General features: G+C 44.2%; 1 protein-coding gene across 1 annotated transcript; it reads left to right on the forward strand.

Annotated features, from left to right (window-relative positions):
- Nucleotides 1–949: 949 nt before the first annotated feature.
- On the forward strand, nt 950–26,692 carry arhgap28 (Rho GTPase activating protein 28; the record flags this gene model as incomplete). Its single annotated transcript, XM_080855585.1, has 15 exons — nt 950–1,074; nt 12,502–12,686; nt 13,311–13,531; nt 16,357–16,435; nt 16,663–16,850; nt 16,990–17,155; nt 17,252–17,343; nt 18,732–18,809; nt 20,148–20,307; nt 21,712–21,794; nt 23,663–23,860; nt 24,805–24,939; nt 26,005–26,132; nt 26,319–26,383; nt 26,601–26,692. 15 exons carry the CDS (start codon nt 950–952, stop codon nt 26,690–26,692), a joined length of 1,995 nt encoding a protein of 664 aa, XP_080711711.1.
- Between the last annotated feature and the right edge of the window lie 1,063 nt (nt 26,693–27,755).

A 27,755-nucleotide genomic window follows, 5' to 3' on the forward strand; every position in this document is an offset into this window, starting at 1 on the left:
GTCCCCAAGGGTGCCGCCATCCTGAAAAGAGATCTATCTAGGTCAAGATGCACAGGAGACGGTTTAGCTCTCGTTTAATCCAGGGATATCTGCAGGCAAATGTTATAATTTGATGGAGAACATCTGGGGCAGTGAGACTGCATCATATGCATGGGCATAAGGCTGTTAAGCTATGTAGGTAAAGGTGGAATTCAAGCAAACGTTTATTTTTTGATGAACTTTCTTGTTCCTGTTTCATGTCCAAAACGCATCATGGTGCTCTGAAAGGGGGAGGAAAGTTCCCCTCATGTGGGCTTGACATGTTGTGGCAGCTCTGAAAATAGAGTCGAGATTCACATGAAGTAGTCGGCATCACATGGGGTCATTCCCATCCTGTGAGTCCAGGGGAGACCCGGGGAGCACAAAGGCAGTGACCGCATGAAGTGGTCAGTGTAATCTCATCCTAACCTAGCCAACCCTGGCTGATAGACACACAAAGCTTGACCTTTGCGTTATTGAAGGAGTTTTCCCTCAAACGTATACGTTAAACTGACAGAGGGCAAAAGTGCTGTGGAAAAACGAAGAAATGTAGCCGTTTATTGTTCATAACGATGAGATTTATTTTTTCAAAACATGGGGACAGACGTCCAGAGGTGCAAATTAAACACAGACTAATGAAAGTAAAACTTTAAATTTCCACTGTCAAACTGAATGAAAACCAAATGACTTTCTGGTGGCATTTAAATGTGTGTGTGAAAATAAGCCTAAACTCTGATTGGCCGCGTGCTGCAGTATCATCTAGCGTCCTCCTCGTGGCGTCTACAAACAATACGAGCAGGCGCTCGATAGGCAATAGACCGCTTTATTTACTCTCTGTCAGGAGGGTCCGGCGTGTGCGTGCCCATGTGAAGAAACAAGACTCACCGCTACACAGTAGCCAGACTTCTTCGTTCTATTTTCTGCTGCAACAATGGATATGAAAGACTCCAGCAGCGTTATTTTGACAGCTTACCACTCTTTCACGCCGTCAAGGATACATTTGGTGGACGAGAACTATGCAGCCCCTCTCTCTCCAAGACATGCTTTTTTCAGCAGGTAAATTTGTTTCTGAAACTTTGCAGCTCACGTGGGTCATCCAGAGTTTCTGAATAGTGTTGCGTCGTTGGGTTTGTGCTTTGCCACCACCCATTAAATATCACACAATACCCACAATACTAGAAAATGATTTCCAAAGCAAATGTATTGCAGCGTGCGAAACTTTGTCAACCTGTATTGTCCTGTATTGTTTCACTGTTAGGTTCTATGGGCGCTTATCTGGATGCGATATATTTACTGATAGTATTATATAATACAGTAGAATAATACATATTTAGTTCACAATTCTGTGCATTTATATTGTGAGATACAAGCAAAGAATAATATTGTTGAAACTGAACAAGCAACTCTGTGTCTAAAGGAATTCCTCACAAAGATCTTATTAAATGTTAAATCTAACACTGGACATTTGAAATAGAGAAAGTCTGGTCACTATGTATGAGGCTAGGCAGTCTTGCCTGTAAGGGGCAAAATGTAATCTTTTATGGCACCCCGGAGAGTAAGGGGTATGAACAGCTGTTGATAGTCTTGGCTTATACAGATTCAGTGACAACTGCAAATGTCCATTACAAATGGTATCATTATTTATATAATGACTCTCTATAGAAAATCAAATATGGCCTAGGTTATAAAATGTGAAATTATTCTGACCACATAGTAAATTCCAAATAGTTTCACAGGTCTGTTTTCTGAACACGTTGATTGGGGCCGGACTGGCTGCTGTTAACACTGACTTCACCTAAATGGGGTTCACATTGTTTTACAATCTCTGGCAGGCAACTCCCCCATTTGCACTGTGGAATGTTTATAGGCAGAATGCTGTTCGGTGCTGGTGCTTTGAATTGTGCACATAATGGTAAATTGTGATTGAAACATGCCCGGAGAAGCCTCCACAAATTCATGTTTCCAGACAGCCGCAGTTCCTCCTCGAGTTCCTCCTCTCACACGCAGATCTCGTTGGTCACGCTCACCCGTGGCGGATCTAACCTACTTCCCCTCCAGATAATGATGGATGGATCTGGTTGCAGCGGCAGCCACCTGAATGATTTGACAACATCTGGTCTCCCAGCATGCATCAGTGCTGGGCTTAGGACACCTACCCCCACACCCTCTCCCCTTCCCGTGACCCCCACCACCACCACCACCACCACCACCACCACCACCACCACCAATCCCCCAAAATTTGCCTGTGGTTCTCTCTCGCCTCATCAGGATGGAAAGCCCAGAACAGAGCAGGGTCAACGAGTGACAGGGGAACCAGCTGAACCCAACGAAGCGCACCAAAGAGTTGGCACGACGGCAGTCATTGAGTCTTAAAATATTTACATTATGTGTGAGACAGAGAGACAGCTTACCCTTGGGATATTTTAAGCCTCCCCCAAGTGCCCCAGACATCTGTCCACTGAGCTCCTTCGTCTTGATTTGATTTATCCTACAGCCTGAAAAAGACATCCCATAGACAGAATGTGTTTTTTCATTGGGAGATGGGCACATCTGGTGAATTTGACTAAGAGATTAGTACATCATATGGTGATAGCGCAGACAAAATACTTAAAACTTTGAGAGATGGATGGGTTATGTTCTCCTCAAGTGAGATATGTTTTGACTGTTGGCTCAAGGTCGAAGGAGATTAACCATGAAAGAGCTGGACCTTTTCTCATTCCGATCGATGTAATGTAAATAACAACCTCACCCCTACAAAACAGTCACACTTCATTTGGATGGCCCCTGTAGACTGTCTACAGATGCTCAGTTTATTAACAAACAAACAAACGTATGGTTAAGGTTAGTGTTAAGGGTTATATTTGGTTCAAGTGATGTTCAGTGAACAATTAGAAAGACTGAACTTGAATTTCAACAAACCATCTGTAAAGTCTCTGTAGATAGACTTTCCAAATATTGTGTTGCCTACAAAGCTATTGTACTTCCTTTGAACCTTTCGATTCCTTTTGCATATTTATACAAAAGTTTGTGTCTCCAAATTCTGGAGTCAGACTTTAATCATGAAGAGAAATTATTATTTTCAAGCTCAATTAAAGAACTTCTGAGAAAAGCAGTCATTTGACACGTGACTTGAGAATGCTTGGTGGTTTTGGCAGACTTGTGCCGAGGCTGGCCTGCTGTAGCGAAGGGAAAAGCGCTGCAGATCTGAGATAAACTCGGATTGGACGCACCGGAGAGAGACATGAGCCGGCGTGTAAGTCAGCATTGGCCACTTTCTCAGTTGACATCACTGCTACCCGGACAGAGGTTAGGCCTGTGTGTGTGTGTGTGTGTGTGTGTGTGTGTGTGTGTGTGTGTGTGTGTGTGTGTATGCGGGCGTTAGCCTTCGGATTCAGAGGTGGCACGTGGGTCAGACCATTTTGGGGACGGGGCAGGATTACTTTCTAAACTCCCTCCCCCCCGATGCCCCCCTCTATTGAGTTTTGTCTCGCGCACAAAAGCCAGCCCAGGTGCTCTGGTGTCCGCCACTGAATGCAGCTTTTGTCACGAACGAAGGACAGCGATCCACTCGCTTTTGACTGGCTGTGTGCTCATTAGCACTATCAATGACTTCTGGATACTTCGGCACAAAGCACATCTACAATAGACACAAGCAGTGGAAGAGCTTTTATATATGCTGCTTGTTTGCAGAAACTGGAAAACCGAGAGCTTTATGTCACACCCGTCACTCATAAACACTGTATTTATATTTCATATTTCATTCTGATTACCAACAAAGCTGAATGTTTTCTTATTTATAATCCATCAATGTATTATTGCTTGACAGTCTTTCTGCTTGTCAGTAGGCTTACGTATAATTGTTTGTTATACTTCCACATGCAAGAGGGGATTTGTATAACAATAAAATGTGAGGAAGCTGAAGTAATGCAGACTGTCAGTTCTATTTTCTGTCACTTCATTCAGACAACCATCAATAACACAGGTGTGTCCTTGTTGAGCTCTAGTGTGTCACACATCGGAGTGTGACATATTTACTGTGACTAAGTCTCCTGATAGGCAGCTAAATTATAACAGTCAGGTGAATGTCCCTATGAGAGAGCCGGACACATTATTTCCTTAAGAGTAAACTCCATTGCCTCTAGGGTTCATAAAAGCAATAAAGGTGACTGCAAGGGCCAGGGCCATGGGTGGATTGCTTAAGAGGTTCTAAAGTGACATCTCGCATATGTCACGTAAAGAGTCAAGCTAAGATGACACAGTCTGCACAGGAGATTTAGAGGCTCTCGAGTCCCCAGTACCAGTAATCTGGAAGACTTGAGATTTGCAGAAAACTAGGATAATAACACGCTATAAAAATCTGAATCGCTACCAGAGTACAGTGTGTTCAGTTTCCATCGATGATGACGCTTCATTAATCACCTGACTGTATGACTCAGGTTTCATGTATGAAAAAAACGGACAAATAACAAACGTGGTATCATAATGAGGATGCAAATACTTCTGGCCCAAAAGAAAATATTGTTGCGGTGCAGGCAGACGGATGTTGATGACTTCACTGGAAGAGCATGAATAAAGAAATATGTTACTGTAGGTTTCCAGCTATGCAACCTTTCTGCATTCCGTTTGGCTTAACTTCACAGTAGATGAAGGTCTAGTGGAGACACTCTGACTCTGGTCGGTCATAGTGAAACTGGTTGCAGAAAGAGTAGAACTGTGGGACCATATTTACTTGATGTTTGAAGAGAAAGACACACACAGGTAATTAAACTATCGTGCTATTCTTTGTCTGTTTGCTATCTGCTAAATAAAGAGAGCGGTCAGAGTAGCCTATTGTAGACTACGACTACTGTGTGTTGAAGTGCCACTCTAGATAAGGTAAACACTTGCAGTCACCTGTGACTTACTTTACCTGTGGTGCCGTTGTTTGTATTGGTGGATCAGCTGAAGTTTACAGCCTTATTTGAATGAACATTGGGAACATTGACAACTGCAGGTATGGAGTCTTGGTTTGCTGTACAGATTGCTTGCGTCTAATATAGTAAGAATTCTTTTTTTTTTCAATACTTTTCGGAGTTGCGGTACCATTTACTTCACAATGCTGAGTTACACATCAACAGAACTGGTATGCAGCCTATCACCTGGTCGTGATCATGCACTTGACTGCTGTGTGAGTGTGTAAACGTGCCTTAGAGTGTGTGCCACTTCCTATTTTTTGCATGTCTTTGTGGACTTCAAAGCAATAATTAGCTACACTTTAAATAACTAAAAGAAGAACAAGCTTCCCGTGAAGTTTGTGAATGACTGACTGTGTTTTATGTTTGACAGGAGAATGCTTCTTAGAGAGTGCCTAAAAGTTGTTTGCGACAAGTTTAAATTTGAATGGGAAATGATTAGGAGTGAGTGAGAGTGTGGACATCCTTGTTTTACATCTGCAACAAAACAGAAAAAAGCCTAGACCAGCGTGTTTATCGGGACTTGGCATCCATGCATCTGTCAAGGTTTTTGAGTGGTCGTCATGAGGTATAGCTGTTTTCTAAATGAGAGTCAGGTAGATGTTTCTATAGATTGTCCTCAGTGTATATATATATATATATATTTTAAATACACTATTGCACTGGACACATTAGCTGGATCAGAGTTTAATTAGAAATGTAAAAAGGGAATGTGTGAAGGGGTTAACGAGAGGCAAGTGGGAGTGGAAGAGAAGTTTGGTTATTTTGGCTCTAGTTGTCATGATAAGACTTGCATACCAAGCCCAAAGAGATTGATTATCTTTGAAAAGGTCTGTTCAAGAATGGCTGTGGAAGCTAAAAGTATCTTTCTGTTGTGGAAGATGGCATACAGAAGTGTCTGTAAACGTTTATTAGTGCCTGCAAATAGAACTACCTAACCAAAATTGACGTTCTCTGATGTTCTCTACATGCTAATCAACAAACCTGGCCAGAGTCTGATGAAATTAGGTGAATATCTGAGGTTTTAATCCTTCAGTGATAGTGCTGTAGGGCACACAGGGGAAATTGTAATATATATTTTTATCAAGTTAGCTAACAGTTTGCCTGGCCTTTGTGGGCAGTGTCTATTTTAAAGGGCCAGTGAGGTCTCATCAAATGGAAGATGATTGGAGTTTCTTGTATTCTTTAATTCTGTTGAAGAATATGTTGTTGTTGAATGAGGGGAGGCTGTTTTCCAGCTCAAATGTTGGCCAGAATATGTGTGTGTGTGAAAGTGCGTGTTTTGTGTCCAGTGGGGATTGCTTTCCTGTCCGTGTTATCTTTGCGAGTCTCTGATAGGCCTCCATAAGGGCGGCACGGCTAAGTGCTTTTCCAAAGAAGTGCTCGCCCCCTTAGTTCATCAATCCCCATGAAAAACATGTATATCTTATTCATTATCCAATAACTACTTGTTGCTGATGCGCATCCTAGGCATCCATCTCCCATTTTCTCCTATTGATAACGCATCATCGCGTGACCCAAGCCATAAATCACAAAGCCTTTATTTGACACACGCCAGGCACCCACTATCACTTTAGCCAAAACAGGAAGTATCTGAAGCGGCCTTTTATCAAGGCTCGCTCATTTTCTCACAATGAGCTTGAACTGCGCATTAATGAGTGCGTGAGTGCTCTCTGTCTCGGGAGAAAGAGTGCCTCTTGCGATGCACCGGCAGGGGCTGGTCGCCATTACGGCATGCATCTGAAATGACAGGCCTGTGATGCTGGCCACTGACAATAACAAGCCAATTGACAAAGAGGCCAGTGTCAGGGCAGGCGGTGACTTCACCGCACGTGAGTTGGGCGCAGTTCAAAATACTTGCCCGCGACATAGATGAAGTTGCTCACCCCTGGCTGACAAATGGACAACAGACTCTTTGTCATGCCATGCACAGCATTTGTCATGGTTAAAGCCATGGCGTTCGCTCTGCCATGTATCGTCATCGGTGTCAAGCTATTTTATTTTCAGACTGTCCTCTTCAATCCCCCAGCTCCCATTCCTCTGCTTCAGCATACGCACTCGCGTCTTAATCAGCTCAATTAATGTCCTATACCCAGCTCACACTCTCCCGTTCTGTATTTGTATTGATCTCTCTGGGAGGATGTCCTGTTGTTAATGCGCGGGCAGCTTTTAACGGGAGAGTGTCCGGGCCTGGGGAGCGAACCGCACACTGCTGACTCGGCTCCCTTCCTCAGCAATAATGGACGCCACAGATGCGTGGGAGGCCTCAGGCCTGCCCACAGGCTTAAAATAGAAGGCATGCGTGGGACCTGTGACCAGGACATGATCGTGGGGCAAGTGGTCCCCCTTCACACAACAAGGGCCTTTTGTTTGTGTCTGTGAAGGGAGGCAGGTGGGAAGTGTAATGAGTCACAGAAGCCACAGCATATGCACTGAAGGAGCCACTATCTAGATTGCGCTCGAACACTTGATGGGACCTAATATTTATGTATCATTAAATAAAAAGGATTTAGACTGTATGTGCCACGTTTAGTGTGTCTGCATATGGATCGAGTCACACTGTTACACTGTTCTGTTGTATCCTGTCTCTGGGAATGCTGTATTTTACAGACCAGAAAGCCAGATGTCTTGCTTCTTCTAGTTTCACCGAATAGTTGGGTGCAAGATGCTTTCTGGCACACTTTCTGCCTATCTCAAGTCCCAAGGGCAGATTTTTGGTGTGAGCAGCACAAAAAAAACTTGGGCAAAACATCTGAGTCAACATTTTACAGGATGAGCTACGGTCAGCAGTCTGGCACAAAGCGCTCATGCACATGCCCATTTTAATCAATATCAAAAATGGAAAATGTTTTAGTCAATTGACTAAGAGTGGCCGGCTGGCATCACTGCCATGGCACGTTTTTGAAGGGCACCTCTGTTGTTTTAGTATCAGACACGTCAAAGGTGGTCGTTAAACGATGCACGCTCGAAAAACTGGCAAATCTTTTTGGGCATCACTGTGGTACCATGGCTCTTGAGTGTTTACATTCTTGAAGGAATTAGGTCATGATTCAAGGGTCCCTCCAGATTCTCCTCATATTACAGCGGCTTCGCAGGAGCCCTCGCCGTACGCACATGTTTCCAGTTTAGCCGCCATCACTGCTGACCTACATAAGTTGTTTCGAGGGCCTGGGCTTGCGGTTTTTGCCAAGACCCTCAAACATCACTTTCAGCCTGAGGAGGAGAAACATCACTAGTCACTTGTCTCATGCGTTCCCCTTTTCCTTTGTTTCGCTACATGCTGATTTCCATCTTCTGGCTTATTATGTGTTGAGATCTGAAGCCAAATCCATCACACACATGCCAAAAGAAAGTCTGTTTTCAATTTTAGGCAAACCCTGTTGCGCTGTGTACACTTTTTTTTTTAAAGAATAAATCACTGTGCTGCCAAGAAGTGACAGGATTTTTTTTTGTAAAGAGGACTGAGGTATATGTTGTTAGATCTGTAATATATATTCAGTCCAAATCCTTCCCCAAATGAGGAATGGTCAAAGAGAAAGACCAGGGGTAAAAGTTTAGTATTATCGGAATGAATACTAATGCTTAGAATACAATAGTGTTGTGGCTAAACTACACTTTATTTTCACATGTTTTTGATGTGAGGTTAGATGAGGTGATTGTTTGAATCATAAACAAAACAAAACAAGAAGTGGTTAGGTGAATGTTTTTGGTGATTAAGAAACATCTGGTTTGAGTTTTCCCAAATTAGTCTCCTTTTTTGGAGCGATCTCTCCACGGCACCCTCCCTCCCCGCAGAGCTCAAGAGGGGTCCAGAGAGAGAGAGAGTGAGAAAGAGACAAAGAGAGAAAGAGGAAGGGAAAGGGGGGGAGAGAGAGAGACAGGAATAACAGTAGAGACAGTGATTGTTAAATGAAGGACTTGGGGATTGAAGACCGGAATAGTGAGAGCAAAAAAAAAGAACGAAGAACAAAAATATTGGAAAGGAAGGATGAGGAGAGAGTGAGAGGGAAAGAGTAGAAAATGAAAAACGGAGTGTGAGGTTGAGACAGAGGGATGGGGTGGGATAGGAAGAACAGATGAAGGGAGGGAGAAAGGGAGGAGTACAGAGAGAGAGAAAGAGAGAGGGAGGGAGGGAGAGGGAGGAGAGTAAGATCTGGACATTTGCTGTGTGTGTGTGTGTGGGTGTGTAAGGGAGTGAGGGAGTGAGAGAGAGAGCTGTGTGTTGCCTCCTGCAGCGAGGGATGTGTGGCAGAGGTATGTGGGAGGAGAGATGAGTCTGGGTTTCCACACACGGCTCCTGAGCTGGCGAGAGGATATCCTGAGATTTGGGGGCCAGTCAGTCTATCTCTCTCTCTCTCTCTCTCTCTTTCTCTAACTCTCTCTCACTCTCTCTCTCTCTCTGTGACTCTGTTGGGCATACTCTGGGCACCTCTCAGAGATCTGCACAGACGCTGGCTTCTCTTCACTTCTTCTCCGCTGAATGAGGCACTAAAAGGTAATCTGGGCTTTCATCTTCATCTTGCCACAAACGGGTGAGAGTGTGTGTAGCGTGCCATGCTATAGATTTTGCTGAAGAAGAGCAGAGAGGATTAGAGTGAGATCAGTTACACTTGCAGACTGACGGAGAAAGGCTGGAATGATGTCAACTCAATGCTCTCTGGACATGCTCTCGATGTTGCTTTTTGGTATGAGTGGTGTGTTGATGTGTGCATTGGGAGGTCTTTCTATTCATAGTTGTTGGGTCTCTACTCAAAACATGAATCAATGCAAAAGTCAGTTTAAAGGCATTTGTGTGCATGGATGCAGTGATCTAGAGCTATTCATGCTGATGAAGGCATTTGGTCCCCTGGCCCAGTGATCTGTATATTTTCTGTTCTTTAATACTTACGATGACTCACAGGAAGTTGGCTTGGAAGCAAGTGCATAGCACCAGAATGTGGTCATTCTTTGTTTCTTTTTTTCTCCCCTTCTTTCTTTCTTTCTTTCTTTCTTTATTTCACGTTGTTTCATTCTCTTTCCCTTTCTTTCTTTTCACTCATTCCTCTCTCTTCAGGTTTTATATTTTTTCTGTGTTATCTAAGTGGTATCGAGTTTTCTCTCAAAAGGACATTTGTCACTGTAACCTAGCCTGCCAAATGAGAGAACTCAAAAATGTGTCACATACCTTCATAGGTTTCTGCTTGCAGTTGATAAGCTTGTTCTACTTCCTAGTAAGGGCTACTTGGTGCCCAGTGAATTCACTCACACCTATGCTTATCAGTTATGGCTCATAGGTTTACTGCACTTATGTTTCCCTCTCCATGAGGTATTGCAACACGTGTCCATGAGGTAACTTTCTGCAATGCAAACAATGCAGTCTGATTAAAATAAAAGGAATTAATGTGACGATGTCCTTCCCTTTTCAGTGACGAATACGTTTATTTGGTTTCTGTCTGTTCTGTTCTGGTTACATTTGTGTAAATTTGAAAGTGAGACTAGTATCTCATGGCATATTTATAGGGTAAGTGTTATTGCTCATCATTTAGCTGGCAAATGTTGCCCTCTTATTGGCTGGATTCTGAATTTTGTGTAGCTACCAAAAATGAATGAAGGTGTTTGTGTATGTAGGTATCTTTGCATGTTTGACTGTAAGATTTACATGGTCTTTCTGGAGTGTCTTTGATGATCTGTTTCATTATGGTGCGTATAGGGGCCAGATGACACAGTTGATGCAGATTAGATTAAGCTCGGTTGCCCATTGAGAGAGTGTATGGGACCATGGGCATTAGAAACAGGAAGTGAGGTCATCACACAGAACTGGTTTTGCTCATCCTGGCTTTCTAAGATAAGATACGGTATGTGGGCGTCGCAGCAGCAGTCTGCTCTGAAAGGGGAGTGGATCTGTGCTGTTGGCTGTTCCCCTGTCACCGCACACAGTTGACCTGTAACTGTTTGGTTAGTGGGGGAAATATGACAGCACGTGCAATTGGAATCTTCCTTCACAAACACACAAGAAACGATACCTCACCTGCTTCTCCAGGTAGTTCCATGGAGGAGTGCACTGTTTGATTACTATCAGGATCTAGCAACAGTTTCAGTTTGAACTGTCTCTCATATTTTAAGGAAAGCTTGATTTCATGAGAAAATATCTCAGAAGGACTTGGCTATTGAGGAAATATATTGTCTGCTACACTTAGCCTTCTGAGCCCAGAGTGCTAGCTGGCAGAGGCTTTGTGAATCCCTGAGGGAATGGAGGCCATTAAAACAAAGTTCCTCTCTTAACACAATCCTCCCTCCCACAATGCATTGCTCTAATCAATAACATCCCTTAAGTGAGGTCCGTGTTCTTGCTTCCTGGCGCTGAGACAGAGTAACACTAGCTGCTCGCCATCTGCTAGTCTGTCCTTATCAATATTTGAATATAGGATCAGAATTGAGTTGTATGTTGTTGAATCAAATAAGAACAGTGCTATATAGCCTGAGCAGTGGCTACCCCATCCCACCGCCAACCGCCTCCTCTATAGGTGTTAGTAAGCCTAAACACTTGATCAGCAGAGCTAGTCACAGCAGCTGTGCGCTAGATCACTTTACAAAACAGGGAAAACCCTCTTAACCTCCCTGTCACCCTCTTTTCGCTCCAGTCATCCTGCCAGCTGCCTGCAAGGAGATAAGAGAGGGCCCAACAGTGTTCTGTCTTCCCCTCCTCCTCCTCTTCCTCATACTATACCCTTCCTCCTTGTCATATAATCCAACCAATCCTCCTGGATGTATTAGTGGCCCAGCTAACGCTAGCCCAGTTGTGCCTCATCGCTGTGTGATAAACAGACCACATGAAGGTGACACTGCTCCGGCTGCCCATAAATCTGCCCAGAAATGAAAGGGGCCTGTGATGTCACCAGGGCTTCCTTGTAATTAGAGGGCTATAATTGGAGCCAGGCCGCTTCTGGCAGTGGCACTCTGATAAAAGGGAAAAGATGGACCAGCAGTATAGTTTGGATGGTCTGGTCTGGTCTGTTGTAGTGTGTGTGGTTGGTGGTTGGTGGTTGTTAGCAAAGATGATTTTGTAGAATGGGAAAGTTAGACCTAAACATGAGATCCGGGAAGTGTTATTAAAATGAGTCTCTTTATTTGCCTGGCTGTGCTGGTGGTTTACATGATGTATAGGTTGTCAGAGGTTGTAAAGTGTGAATGGTAAAAAAGGTAACAATAGTCCCTTCAGACCTGTTTTGCCAGTTGCTATTTGCCTTTTGAAAGTGTTTTAATGTTTGAAATGTTTGTGACATACAATTCTGTATTAATGTTACGCGACCTATTCATTTTACGACAAGATGGTTTGTTAGATTCTAATTAGCTTTATTAGTTCTTAGGAAAACATTCGAAATATGCTCTCTCTCCTCCCTTTTTCTCTCTCTCTCTCTCTCCCTTCCTAATCTCCCCTCACCTACTTTCTTTTCTTCTCACACTTACTCTCTCCCTCGTCGAGACTCTGTATCTCTCTCACTTAGTCATTCGCTCACTCGCTCACTCACTCCTTCTCTCCTCCCTCTCATAGGAAAGTTCAGTTCCAGGGGATAGGCAGGATGAGCTCACTGGGGGCAATGCCTCCCACCCCACCAGATCGGTCCCCGTCCCGAGACTCGCAGTTCTCCATGGAGGACTACTGGAGTGAGATGAAGAACATCCAGGAGGACTGCCAGGGCATCGGAGAGGAGGTGATGGAGAGAGGGAGCATTGACGGTAAGTGACAGAAGATGGACTCCGTTTACCGCAGACAGTTACATCCACAACCCCTAATGGAAGCTCTTTGTTTTTATTTCGGTTTTGTTCTTAACTCTTTTACTTCAGAACTCTGGAGAAAATGTTGGCTATTGGATTGAGATGTTTGTGTTTTTTAGCTGTGAAGAGCCATTTTCAGTGTTTTGGAACCCTTTAACAAATAGTTTACACAGGCTAAAAAACCTTTGTGAGAAAATGCTGAAACTTTAGCTTGTTTAAGACCCCATGTAGAACCTCTTTTTGGAGACTGTGGAGAGTGACTGGAATCTTTGATTTAGTGGACAAGGGGGTTGTCTGAACCCCAGAGATAAAATAAGGCTTTATTTTTGGAACTGGGGCATCTGGAACAGCCTGGGAGATGGATTGTTTGGAAAAAAGGTTAGAACTTTTGAAGAATTACCCATTTTTCTTCTCAGGTTTGCACAGCAGGTTTTTATTTTAGAGAGACCCAAATACAGACCCCAAAACGTCTGAACAACGATTTATGAGACCAAGGTTATGCTTCCAGTCATGTGAAAAGTGAATCTGATCAATCTGCATATCAGCTTACCTTTGACCTTGGTGATGTCCCCAATGTCATTCCAGAGGCGGAGCTCGAGGAGGCGTGGCTTCACGAGGCTGGCCTATCAACACTTGTGTCTGGCACACTAGGGGAGGGGCCTGCCGAAGCCCTGCTCTCCACCCTTACGCGCTCCCAGGCAGCCATGGTGAAGAAGCGCCTGGACAACTACACGCAGACGATGCGCAAGAGAAACAAGCAGCCCATGCGCCACGTGCGGGACGTGTTCTCCACACCAGACAGTTCGGTGAGCCACAACCTCAGCACCAGTCATCATGACCTGTCAGAGTACAGCGTGGAAATGTCCAGAAAAGACGTGCCCTTGAATACATACTAAAGGCTGCTGAATGACATACCCGGTATCAAACCCATCACACACTGCGGCTAACGGCCCATTTGTTAACCTTTGGAATGTTTGACGCTGCTGCATCATCACATCTCGACATATCTGTTGCAATGAAGATACACTAGGTAGACAGCCGTAGGGGAGCAGCATGACCAGTTTAGATAGTTCAGCTGTGGGGACTATCCCTTGAGAGTAATGATAGGCAGCCATTTTTATTCTCAGCGCATTCCTTTTCACTGTTTCAGTCAGTGACGGATGTACTTCAGGTACTCAAGTGTCGTCTTTCATTTTGGTGCTCATGCCATTGGCATGACTTGGAAGACAAGTTTTTTTTTTTTTGTGGTACTTGCAGAAACTTGGCCTTGTCCTCCTTGTCTGTCTGTGTGGGTGGGTGTGTATGTTAACCTCCTCTCAGCTGTGGTGCCAGCTGCCACTGGTGGCCTTTAAAATAGGTTTGTCCTGCTGACTTTAGTTGGAATGTGTCAAGCTCACTGTATACTGTATGTTGTTGAGGGAACTGACACACACACAAGCACACACAAACGCATACACACACACACACACACACAAACGCATACACACACACACACACAAATGCATACACACACAGACGCACACAAACGCAAAAACACACATGCACATGCACACATGCACACACACACACAAACATGCGCGCACACACACGCATGCACATACATGCCACACACACACACATACATCGGACACACACACATGCACACACACACACGCTCACATGCTGCCTATATCTAATAACCATGAATTACGCGGTGGTGCAGCCCAGGGGCAGATTTAGAGCAGGTAACCCAAGCTTTGTTTTGCTTCTTGCCTGATCCTGTGGAGGCTCCAGCAGACAGCGTAAATGGATTTGGATTATGAGAATGAAATGAAAACAAGTCCACAACTCTCAGAATAGCGTGCTCGGGGGCGAGGATTCACATTCTTGTTAGGAATTACACTATGAGGAGCCCGGGCAAACAGGATTCACCAGCCTTGTTGTGACAATCGTGAACTGTCCCTTAAGGACAGGACAGTAAATATTAAACTTCTGACTCTTGTGTTATGAGTGCCTCTCACGTACAGTCAAGCTACCGGAGTTCGGAATGAGCCAATGTGTGGTAGGGGGTATGAGTGATCAAGTGTGTGTGTGTGGCATGGAACTGGCATTTGGAGTGGTGCGATGAGCTCCTTATTGAAGTAGTTGCTACTGGAGTGGCTCTGCCATGTTTGAAGTGGGTCCTGTTATACTTTCTGTGAGCTCAACTGGAGAATAAGGCTAACACAGTCATGTTGATCAGTTGATCAGTTTCCAGCGTAATTCCGTCCCCGACGTCCATCGGTGTCAGCCATCTGTTGTTTCGGAGAAATAGTTTATGACATTATGACGTTATGATCTTCATCTTATGATATTCAAGTTCACACCATGTCTGAGAAAACACTGAAGGCTCCAACAAGTGTCTGTCTGCTGGCCACTCCTGTGCGCTGTTTTACCCAAAGACTCTGTGAAGGATGGTATGCAGCGTGTCTGTGACTGAGCTTTCTAGGCAGGCTGGCTCAGCGGGAGCCGTGACGGGAGCCTCTCTGAGTGAGTCAGAGCCCAGCTTCACAGCATGCCGCTATGACTAAGAGCCATCTGAGTGTGCCGTCGTGCTCTGGCACACACACACAGACACACACACACACACACACACACACCAATCCAATCCCTGTGACCCTCAGCGCACTGTGTCTTTCAATTAAGTATTTACACAGCAGAGTGTTCAGTGGTTGTTTAGTATGCAAGAGCATAGAATGGTTAAGAGCGGGGTTGCTTTTAAGGTTTGCGATGGAATTTGAGTGGTTGGTGGGCAACAGCTTGGAAGTCTAATGAAAGATGACACACGCCAAAGGCAGGCTGGATCGGAACTCATTAAGTCAAAAGCGGCAGGACGGTAAATTGCTTATGGTCATTTTGCGAGGGCAGTGCGTCACCCTAAAAGCTCTGAGTGTTTACAGTGGTTGTTTAGCCCCCCACCCCCGTCCCCGTCCCCGCCCGCAGCACATGGCTGATGTTTACGCTGAGCAGAGGGTCCCGGGTCCAGCACTTTCAGCAAAAGGCAGATGACTGACAGCACCATGCACTTTGAATAAAAGCTATATAAACACAGATATATGGCTTTGTCTTTCACCTCTCCATGCTTCTATTCACCACCACCAAGCCCTACCCCCCAATGCACACACACAAACACATACACCCCCCCTGTCCAATACCTTCTGTCAGTAAGTATGTCAGTAAGTATACTGTATGTATATATCCATATATGGGCACAGTGCCTGGAAAGTGCAGAGTGGGGAAAAAAACTTTGGTTTGTTGTTGTGAATGTGGAGCCTGACCTCCACTACAGTCAGCTGTACTGAACAATGGGGCTTGTTGCCGGGCCTATTCAGAATGCCCCGAGACTGGATTCCAGTGAAGATTAGGTTCAGGGCTAGGGGATCAAACCAGAGATGAATAAAAAATAAAGAACTGAAATCAAACAAATCACCATTGTGAAAAAGGGACATTTGTTGACTTTTGTCAAATGCTATCTGTCATATCTTTCTGAACTGTTTGGTTAAAGATCTGTTTATCTATCTTTTCCACAAGGTGTGCTTTTTAAGTAAAGGTCTCATCTGGCTTAGGAGAAGAGTTAATATGTAAAGTGAGATTACCTGCTTCTGTGTTACAGCCAGTTGACCCGCTTCCCCCACCTCTCTCCCCCATCGGACAGATCGCTCCCAAACTGCCTCATCGGACGCCTACTAGGGGTAAGAGTGTGAAATGTAACATCTGAAAGAAAAACAATTAAGTTAGCAACAAACCAGTCATTTGGGCTTTAGCTAGCTTTTATTAATAACTTAGCTTGGCCCAAATGTAGCAAGGGCAAATACTGTCTGGATGACAGTGCCCTCGGTATTGTCCGCATAAGATGCATATGATATTACATAAGTGTTCATTAAAGGCTGCTAATTGTACACTTATATTTGTCGTCCAGGAGTCCTTCCGGGAGTCCCCACATGTCCGGTCTTCTTGACAGCAGAGGAGACCTGTGTATCAGAGTATGGCCCAGAGGAGTACATCTTGTCCTTTGAGGTGCCCTACTCAGACGCCGTGACGGGAAACCGCAATGGCAAAGACTGCCAAGACTGCCAGAGCTTCAGAAAAGATGATAAAGACCTGCCAGTGAGTTCCCATTCAAATGTAGTCAGCCATCACTCCCTTTAACATGCTTATTAAAATAACGTTTTGGCGTAGAGATGTGAGTGTTATAATGTTTTTTCCACAGTCTAACATGCCTACAATCTCGTGTTGTTTTTCTCAGACCTTTCAGATCATCAAACCCAAACTGGGCCTCACGAGGGTGTACGACTTGTCGTCTGAGGACATGAAGAAGATTGGCAACTTCGCTCTGATAGAGCTGTCCACCTTCTACGATGGCATGGGCATCGAAATGAAGAGGAACCGTGTGGTGCGCAGCAAGACACGAGGTCAGTAGGAGCTCACTCAGGTTTCTATGCTAAATTTAGCTCTGCTGTGAATATTGGGAAGAGTTGTTGTAAATATTTCCCCACTAATTTCCACAGAGAGCGGCATATTTGGGGTTCCCCTGACGACCCTGCTGGAGAACGACCAGAAAAAACTCCCTGGCTCTCGAGTTCCTCTGGTTTTCAAAAAGGTAAATTGAGCAACCTGTGATTTGCAGCTCCACATTCCAGTGTTACTCTTTTTTTACATGGTCTTAGTTGGAAAATGCCTGATGGAATAATTTAAGGACCCCCCTCCCCCCTTTTGGAAAAAAAAATCTCTTGCTCAGCATTTTTGAGGGTCAGCTCTGTGGCCTTTCCATCACCATGCTCAGCTACTCCCTCTATGTGATAACTGCTATTATTTTGACCTGCGTGGCCCTCTCAGTGTTCTTACCCTACCACTCCCAGAAACCCTTCTCTGTTCTTGCCTCTGTCTCAGCAATTTTGTGCTGTGTGGGAGTTGCCCTGGACTGCCTTCAGTTCTGAAAAATGGACAGGGTTGTGTGACTGACTGTGACTGTGATTGCTGCTTTCCCCCCGTGCTTCAGTGTGTGGTATCTCATGCATTCTGGCTGAGGTGGGGTATGGGGTGGCTGGGGTGTATGAAGAGAAGTAGAGTTGCACACATGTTTACTGAGTCTCAATTAAAGTGTGCCAGGGTCAGCCAGACGGAGGGAAGTATCCAGGAAGTGACCCAAAGCTTAAGCAAGGTTATATAGTAGTATAGTAGTAACATAGTTTAAACAGCTTGAAGCTGGTGTTCCTCCTCTTTAAATAAAGATTAGTTGAATTACTAGCACTTTCCCTTGCTGCAAATGCTGAAGAGTTATACCCTGAAGCCCTACTACCACCCCGTAAACAAACATTTACCAGAAAGCCTACTGTATCCGCAAGCTTGAGTGACAAAAACAACAACAGCGTGCCTGAGTAGCAGAGAGGGCATCTGTAATCTGCTGTCGGTGTTTAAAGGATTGAATGAAGCTCGGGAAAAGGAGGACTTTGACAGCGAGCTCAGAGGTTGAAGGAGATTTGGAGCCGTCTCCTGCTCTGTGTAGGCCGGGGTGCTTAAGCAAGAGCCTCTGCGTCTGATTGGGTTATCTGGAGGAGCAGATTAAGGAGCATCTATCTGCTGCGAAATAGACAGGAATGCTGAAAAGATCCCCCCGGCCAGCTGAGTTATCTCCAACCTAAACAAGAGCTGCCTGAAGAGGGACGGAAACAAAACAAAACAAAACAAAACAGTGTGCAACAACAAAAAATCCACACTGTTTATACACAATGTTTTCTCAGCTAATTAACCACATTTATTTGACTTGAGGCAAATTTCCTCAAAGGTCTTAATTTAATCACTGTTGATTAGTGTTATAAATATATTTTTTGACTGAGCATTTTTGTCTGTTTCTTGTCTTGTAAGATACTTTCTAAGACTGTTGTTAAATGAATGAAATGAATTTTTTTTCCCCCTTGTCATAACTTTTATGCGTTTGTGTGCGTGCGTGTGTTTGTGTCCTTTGCCTGTGTGTGTGTGTGTGTGCAGCTGCTGTCTAAACTGGAGCAGACAGGCCTGCAAACAGAGGGGATTCTCCGGATCCCAGGATCAGCCTCTAGAGTGAAGGTAAGATCATAAGGGTATTCCAAGTAGTTAGTTTAGTGACAAACCAGTGGAAATAAACTCAAGAGTGGTAAAAGTGCTAAACTTCCTAAAAGGAGAGCCCTATGGCTTTGTTCTTTTTGGAGAATGAAGCCATAGGGCTCTTCTTTTAGGAGGTTTACGGCTTACTCTGAGTTAACTTGCCCAGGTTTGCCTCTAAATCACGTACTTGGCATACCCAGCAGGATTAACTCAACCACAAATCACAGACCACACCTCTCACACCCCTGCATTCCTGCCCCTCTAAAAACAGTAGCCTTGACTAAAAACCTGCTCAGGCTATTATTAACTGGACCTTGACATTTTGCAGACATCCATGTTACTATATATCAGGTACTTACATGTTTACCATCCCCATCTGCCCAAACTTGACATGTTGAGCCACATGAGTCCCACACGGGACTTGCTTGGCACGGGGTGTGACTGTATGAGTTATGAGTTGACACAGGTGGTTATATGATGACACATTCATAACAGATGCTAAATACCGGCCAGTATCTGCCAGTTGTGTCCCTTTTCATTGCTTTGGCTGTGACCAGTCTCTTTGTGGTACCCATGTTTATTTCAAGCACAATGTTTACATCTTGTGCTGCTAAGCCAAATATGGCGCCGAGACATGATTTAGAGAAGAACTTCCCGTCACAGGTCACACATTAATCTGGGTCTGCCGTAAATGTCCTACCTGTTCGGCTGAGCTGAGTGGGGGCTCTTGATTTAGGATCTCCCTCTGCAGAGAGAGCCTCCATCAGAGCCCTTATCGTCTCCTATCTGATCTTCAGACCCGCATCAGCGTCCGTGGCTCACAGGCTGGAGGACCTCTGGTTATCCTCCCTGTGACCAGTTAACATGAAGGCGAGGCCAGACCTCGCGGCGGTGGCCTGCTTTGATTTGTGTGGCGCCACGCGGGTCAGCGGTTCGACCTCCCACTCAAGAAGCACTTAAACGAAAAAGCTTCATAGGTATTGAATTCCGTGTCGGTCATCCAGCATTAAGACACATGGAGATGGTTAACAGTAAGGAGGTTCTCCGGAGAAGATGGATAGTGGTGTTACAGTACAGGAAGTCTGCAACCGCAGACCTATAACGGACATGTCTGAACATTCTGCTTTTAGTTTTCCTGGCATGTCCTATACATATTCAGTATCACGTCAACATCATGAGCAATGGAGTCTTCTGTTGACAAACTGGTTATGACGGATCAACAAGCACATGTACAGGATTAAATCTGAGACGTTGTATTGCATGACATTATGATTCATTGATTGTTATTAGTGCTTATCAATTCCTGTTGTTCTGTTGCAGCAACTGCGCCAGGAGCTGGAGTCGAAGTTTTACGAGGACCGCTTTGACTGGGAGCAGGTGCGGCACAACGACGCGGCTGGTCTGCTGAAGATGTTCATCCGAGAGCTGCCCCAGCCCCTGCTCACACTGCAGCATCTGCCTGCCTTCTCAGCTGCTCAGAGTCAGTGTTAGACCCTACATACCTCCCAACACACACGTGACACCAGGGACATGCACAGACACTTTGAGAGGCTGAAGCTCTAACCTGATTCAATAAAGGTTTTTGTCTATGACTGCCTTATAAATGTAATTATAAGTCTCTGACAACATGGAAAGGTTCCATACAGTGATATACTTGTGTCTGTTAACCTGTAGTAAATGACTGTTTCCACAGTCATTAGTACTTCTGGACAGAGAAAGTTAAACTAATGATTGTGGAAACAGTCATGATCGAGAACTCTATTCACAGGGAGTCCCATTGGTTGTGCCATTTATCGTTAATCATTTCACAACTTCAAAAGACTCATACAGAGCCCTCATACAACGTCAATAACCCTAAATCCAATCCAATCTCATTCAAAGTTTGGATACTAGTAGTACTATAGTGTAGTACTATAGTAGTACTATAGTTTGGATACTAGTAGTACTATAGTGTCACATGACAGGAGGCACAGACCTCTTTTTTTCACAGCTCTGAGCCACCCCATCTATGGAGGCATGCATGCCAAAAAATATAAAAAAGGTTGGATGATTTAATTTGGTTTGGTTTGATTTTTTTTATTGATTTTTTCTTAATTGATTTTTGACTCATGACTGAATTAACTGGTTTAAATAGTTTTGATTGAATTTGAGCTTTAATTGTTTTTTGATTTAATTTGGTTTGGATAATTTAATTTTGGTTTAAATTGAGCAATTATGGGATACTCGTATTTATGCAACCCCCCTACCCTGGCCCCCAGCCCATACCCTGGCCTTGTGCCCATCCTTGCCACACATGCACACACTCGAACACACATACACACACATACACACACACACACACACACACATATAAACACACTCAAATACACATACACACACACACACACACACACACACACACACACACACACACACACACACATATACACACAAAATATAACATACACACATATATAACATAAATAAATGCAATTACAGCACAGGAGCAGCCCACATTCTGCTTGACTTAGATTGTGTGTACACCGGCACACACACACACACATACAGAGAGAGAGAGAGAGTGGTAGAAAGAGAGAGCTAATCTAAACTTATTTGCCTGGGTTACTTATATCATATCAGTACTTGCTGCATAAACCGCAGCCCAGTTGTGTAGTTTCTAGATGAACCCTCCCTAAACAAACTTTTCTTTGCTCTATTTTGGTCCTTTGGCCGTTTGCATCAGACACTCCTCAGAAGCAGATACAGAAGCACATGCAGGGTGATAAGAGCCAGAAATGTACTGGTTTGTGGTGTGTGTACCATGTGTGGCTGTAAGATTTGGTTTGTGGTGTGTGTACCATGTGTGGCTGTGAGATTGAGCATCGTTTTCTCCTCTTCTCTTCAGATATCTCCTCTCCCAAACATCAGATCCAGGCCCTACACCTGCTCACCATGCTGCTTCCTGAGGCCAACAGAGACACACTCAAGGTGAGACTGTTTTGAAAATATCCATGGCCACTGTTGCCACCATTAGGACATTTCTATTAAAATGAATTTACCAATGCCATCATCAGTATATTTCCATTCACATTACTGAATAGGAATTTGTCTAAAAGAAGTTTTATTTTTTCAAAGTGCAGTTCTAGAACACCATTGTTTGAATGGAACAGAATTGGGTCTGTCTCTTGAGAACTCAAGTAAACAGTTTGCTGTTCCAAAGGTCTGAACATATCTACTTGTTTTTTCACTTGTTCAGATCTACTTATATAAGTGTATACTTGAGAGCTTTCATGGTCTGTCAGGCTTTTGAGGAAGGTGTTGTCAAATTCTCGTCCTCGGAAGCTCCACACCTTTCGCACTTCTTCTCTTTGTCAGTAGCAGACGTGGTAATTGATACCTCAGACTGCTTTAAGCGTCAGGAGGGGACGGATGCACGCCGACCCACTTAAAACTGTGTCTGTCAGGTTTAAGTGCACAGCAATAAAGTCATTATGTGGAAAGTTTAGATAAGCTTTGGCTACACCTAGCCTTGGGTGGGTGTTGAGAGATATAGTTGAAGAACTAGTCTGAGGCACAGCCAGGACAACAGAAAGAGTCAACAGAACCACTTAAATGTCATCGAGGTTTACCTAAATAAAACACTTCCAGACAGACATATAGAGAAACATGCATATATGTCAGACTGTCAGGAGCTGAGCTACACCAGAGTCCTTATTATCCTGATCCCTTGCTTTCATCGGTAATAAGAGACTTATGTAATATGAAACAGTAAGTAGCTGGTTTATTTTTAACTGTTTCCTTTTCCCCTTTTTCATGCCATCAGCTGTCATATAAGTAGGCGGAAGCTTTCTGTTTGATGTCACGTCATGCACAAGTATAGTTTACTTCTGTAGAAGAGCATTATGTTTCTTTGCTGTCAGGCATCCTTCTCATGTGGTGAGCACACCTGCTTTCATCTCACTCTGTGGCCATGGAAACGAATTAAGGACCTGTCTCTTCTAATTCCAGCTGACCGGAGGGGCTCAGGAAGTGTGTTATAGCTATTTCAAATGCTTTTAAAACAAATGAGAAAAGTAGACCTACAAAACAAAATCGCTCTTCCTGTCGAGCAGTACATAGGGAATGTTAATGTCATAATACATATGTCTTTGTGTATTGGCTCTGTAATGCATCTGAATTGCCGGGTAATGATAATGCACTTACTTCTAATGGTCTTCAATTGCTACCTGTTTGCAAAGATGAATGCCACAGTGGCTCTAAGGGCCCTGATGTTCAGCTCTGGCCTGTCTACTGAAATGATGGCTGCTGGCTTGTGGCATTCTTCCAGAAGTTTGTCTGTAAGGCGTAATTTGCATATATATTTTGCTTGGTACTACAACCAGATGAGCTGGTCTGATTGGTGACGTCTATGAATAGTTTTAACAGGTGACATTCACGCTTCTGGATGATCCTATTACTAATACCTGGAAGTCAGCATGTTTGATGCAGCCGTACAAAATTCTGAAATTTGCTGTATTTTCCCTCATGTGGGATTACACACCAGGCCAGGCTCAAGTCCCCTCCTTTCCCCCTCTTTCCCCCTCTTCACTGGTGGATGACTCTCAGTATTTACTCTGCCCATACACTCTGTCCAAGGTCTTTCCTTTTTACTTGAGTCCCAGACTCCCCTCTAGAACTATGTATTTTTTTTTTATTGCGATGCTATTTAGCATACTACTGTATCTAGACTTTGACTTCTTCTGTTTTTTTTTTTTTAATGATTTATTGATAAGTGTTTTTCTGTAAACCATTAAATAAGTACATAGTCAGTAGGAGTAGCTCAGGACTCAGCGTCTCTGGCACCTCTTCCCTCACAGGCCCTGCTGGAGTTCCTGAGGAAGGTGGTGGCCAACGAGGAGAAGAACCGCATGAGCATGTGGAACGTGTCCATGATCGTGGCGCCCAACCTGTTCACGGTGCGCGGGAAGAACGCGCGGCAAGAGGAGATGGTCGGGGCGGCGGGGGCGGCACACATGGTGCGGCTGCTCATCACCCACCAAGACCTGCTGTGGACGGTGAGTGGGTGGAGTAGGCGCCACATGGCTGCTCAGAGAGGCTCTGCTCTGTGGCAGCTGAGTGCAAAGAAAAGTGGAAAGGTTGGAGAAAACTTGAACATTTGGGGCATAAGGATTTAAAAAAAATAATGCATCACTTGCATGCTGAAAAAACATTTGAATTTACTGTCATTTATCAACCTTGGGAATCACGTGTTTGGCTCAAATGTTGATTTACCTTGAGTGGAAGTAAATGAAGCCTTGGCTTACTGTTATTATTGCTTTCTTCTGGACACGTATAACCATTACCTTCGGCGTGTGTTTGTAGTTCCCCTGGTCTGTAATCTTAGATGAAAGAATCTTAGACGAATAAACGTCAGCTATGAGTCACTTCGGTTATGTTGACTGGGCTGAAGTTGTCAAGGGGTTTCATAAAAATAGGTTTGTTATGATCCACATAATAATATAATCATAGCTCAGGTGGCACAGTTTGAAATCATGATTCTTATGTGGGATTTCCACTCAGTGACACGCTACACTTACTTATGAACACTAGCCCTTGATGAGCGACAGCACAGTAATAAATGCAGTACGGATAGTAATCACGGTAAATTGTTCAAATATTCACTCTGTCTAATTAAACCTACTTGTTAATAATACCGGAGAGTGCTCTGTTTTTATGACCTTGAAACTAAAACAGTTATTTGATTCACTGTGTAGCTGACTGAACTACTTCACCGAGCTGTCGAGTGAAATGAATGATTCAGCCCTGGCCCCTGTGGTGCAAGGATGAATTTAGGCACTGGGGGAGAAAAAAATTAAGCCCCCCCCCCCCAAAAAAATAAAAGCCCCAATCCCAAGATCTAGCCGGCAGAGCGGAGATTGACCTAAATCTCGGTGTGTCTGGCAGGCTGCCCTGTAAACTGTGGCGTTGAGATTTACGGCCCTGTGTGTGGTGCCCGCAGGTCCCCTGCTTTCTGATCTCGCACGTGAGGAAGATGAGCGAGGCGACGGCCCAGAAGAAGACGCCCAGCTCTGACAAGAGCAAGAGGAAGCTGCTGAGGAGGCGCCACACCGAGAGAGAGAAGGAGAGGAGCGAGGTAGGGGCAGAGACACACACACACACACACACCCATCCAAACACACACACCCATCCAAACACACACACACACCAAACACACACACACACACACACACACACACACACACACACATACGGTACACACACACATATGGTACACTCGCCCACCCCCTCAGTTTAACCTGCCGTGTTTTCGCACCCACACAGCTCATATTGAGCAGGTACTAGTGGTCCACTATAGGAAGTAAAGGTAGCCGATTTACTCTACTCACTCTAAACTGCTCTACCCTACTCTACTCTACTCTACTCTTCTCTACTCTACTCTACTCTACTCTACTCGACACTGCTCTACTCTAAAATGCTCTACTGCACTCTACTCTACACTGCTCTACTAGGGGGTTCAGGCCCTGGGGTTCTGTAAAGTGCCTTGAGACAATTTTATTATAAATACAATTAAATTCAATTACTCTACTCTAGTCTTGTCTCGTCTACACTGCTATACTTTCCTTTCCTCTGATGTAGTCTAGTCTGGACAAGTCTACTCTACACTGCTCTTCTCTTCTCTGCTCTGCTCTACTCTGCGCAGATACATGTAGTGGTCAGGAATGTATCTCAGGGAATGAGGTTACTAGTGTTCATAACAGACACAAACCAGCTGTTTCTACTCCAGTCAGTCAGTCAGTCAGTCAGTCAGTCAGTGTACCCGCACAATAGTCGCATGGGGTTAGCATGCAGTGACGGTTGTATTCAGTAAGCATGAGTGGAGCAAGTTGTACTGTTGGACCACTGACCACTTATGAACATGATTGTTCAAGTACTGATATTTTTGTGTTCTAATTGAAATGTAAGATACTTTGGATTCCCCGTAAGTGAAATTACTGAAGCCTTTTGAAAGCCATTTTGTTTTGTTTTTGTTTCTTTTGTTTTATTTAAAAAAAGTGGATTTTGACCAAGTTAAACTAATGCTTACATAAAGATAATCTCACATTAGAAGCGTTATAACATGGACCATAGGTCTACATAAGTATAACTGCTGCTGTAAGGAGGTAGTTTGGTGCTGACTGGCTATTGCTTCTGTTCCCAGCTCACTGACTTCCGAGACGGAGTCATCAGAGTCCATGCTCCACAGCACGCCAAGGTTTCCATGGCGATACAACTGGACAGCAAGACGAAGGCACGGGATGTCATGGCGCGCTTTGACTACGAGAACGGGTCAGTTAAGCACTGCTGCGATAATGACTACCATGGCGATGTTGTCACCATAGCAATGCAGTGTGTGTTTTTTTTTTTTTTTAATAATCAAAGTGTTTATTGTTTTTTCATGCAGTGTGGGGTTTTACAGTAAAAGGTGCTGTGTGTTTCTCTTGTTTGAAGAAATTCATTTTTCTCCCAATTTAGGCGGGGGACTCTTAGCACCAGTCGGAAACAGAAACAGTTTCTGTTTGAGGTTGGAGGAAACATAGGTATGTTCCCTGAATGATGTGATACAGAAACACGCACGAACGCATGCACACACACACTCACCGATTACTCAGTGAAGGTCACATAGGCTACACACACACACACACACACACAAACACACGCACGCACAAAGTTTCACAACTCTCCCCCAGAGTTCCTGTTATTTCACCACCATTGTTTACAGTGACTCTGACTAAAAGGGAATCTTGTTTGTCGCAGGGGAGCGTTGCCTGGATCTCGAGACCCCCCTGCTAAATGTGTACAGAACAAACCCGCAGTGCGAATGGGTCTTAAAACAACGGACAACCTGAGCAGAGGACCACATCCTGCACAGGCGTGCAGAAACGACAAAAAAAAAGTGTTACATGTGGAGCCATCTACTGGTCATACTTTGAAATGAACTTGATGCGAGTCTGAGGAGGATTGTTGCTCTGGATTAGCTGACTGGTCCAGTCTGAACCACGTCTAAAAAAAAAACTACAAAGACCTGTGAGAACAACAGTAGAGGTTCGGACCTGGCACTGGGCTCACTCCACCTGAAGGAATTTTTTGTTCTTTTGTTTTTTGTCCAAGCCTTTTAGTGTTGGAGGGGGAATTTGCAGCTTATGATCCCCAGACAAAACAGAAAAAAAACGACTAATCTGGTTTGGGCATTGTGGCATTTTCAACACACGTCGTATCAGAACTTGACCAACTAAAAAAACTACAATGCTGGCCATTGGGAAGTTTCTTTCTTTCTTTTATTTTCAGTGCCAAAACAGGGCAGAGTGCAATAGCCCACTCCACTATTTCTGTTACCAGGCAGAGGCCTCGGCCACCAGTCATGTTTACCACTCTTTCACTCCGGAGGCCCAAGTGTATAGAGCAAAAAAACGAAAAAGAAATGTACATATGATATTTATACCACTAATTTATCCAACCTTTTTTATCATCATTTACGTACCATGTAATACCACCACTTTTTGTATAGTTTTTAATGAACTGCATGTGTGTAACAGAAGCCATTAGAACACTAGTATGTTTGTATGTATGAACTGTATGTCTGTCTGTTTGAGTTCTTTGAAATGTTTACGTCTGCTGAAAAAATTGAACTCCATGAAGGAAGCTTAACACAGCTTAAGATGGATGCTGGAACTGCGTCTCACACACGTCAGGCTGATCTAACACACCTGAAACTGTGACTGTACGTCAACCCTAATCTGACCATACACTGACATCCACTCATGTGACACACACACACACACACACACACATTCATATGGAGGCACCGAGGAAGAGACTGCCTGTCTTCTTACTGCCACTCCTCCTTCTCAAATAAAACCCTGAACAACACTAGGAATACTGTCTTCATATTCAAGGAACTTAGAACATGGG

This window comes from Sprattus sprattus (genome assembly GCF_963457725.1).
Source record: "Sprattus sprattus genome assembly, chromosome: 17".
NCBI classification, from domain to species: Eukaryota; Metazoa; Chordata; class Actinopteri; order Clupeiformes; family Clupeidae; genus Sprattus; species Sprattus sprattus.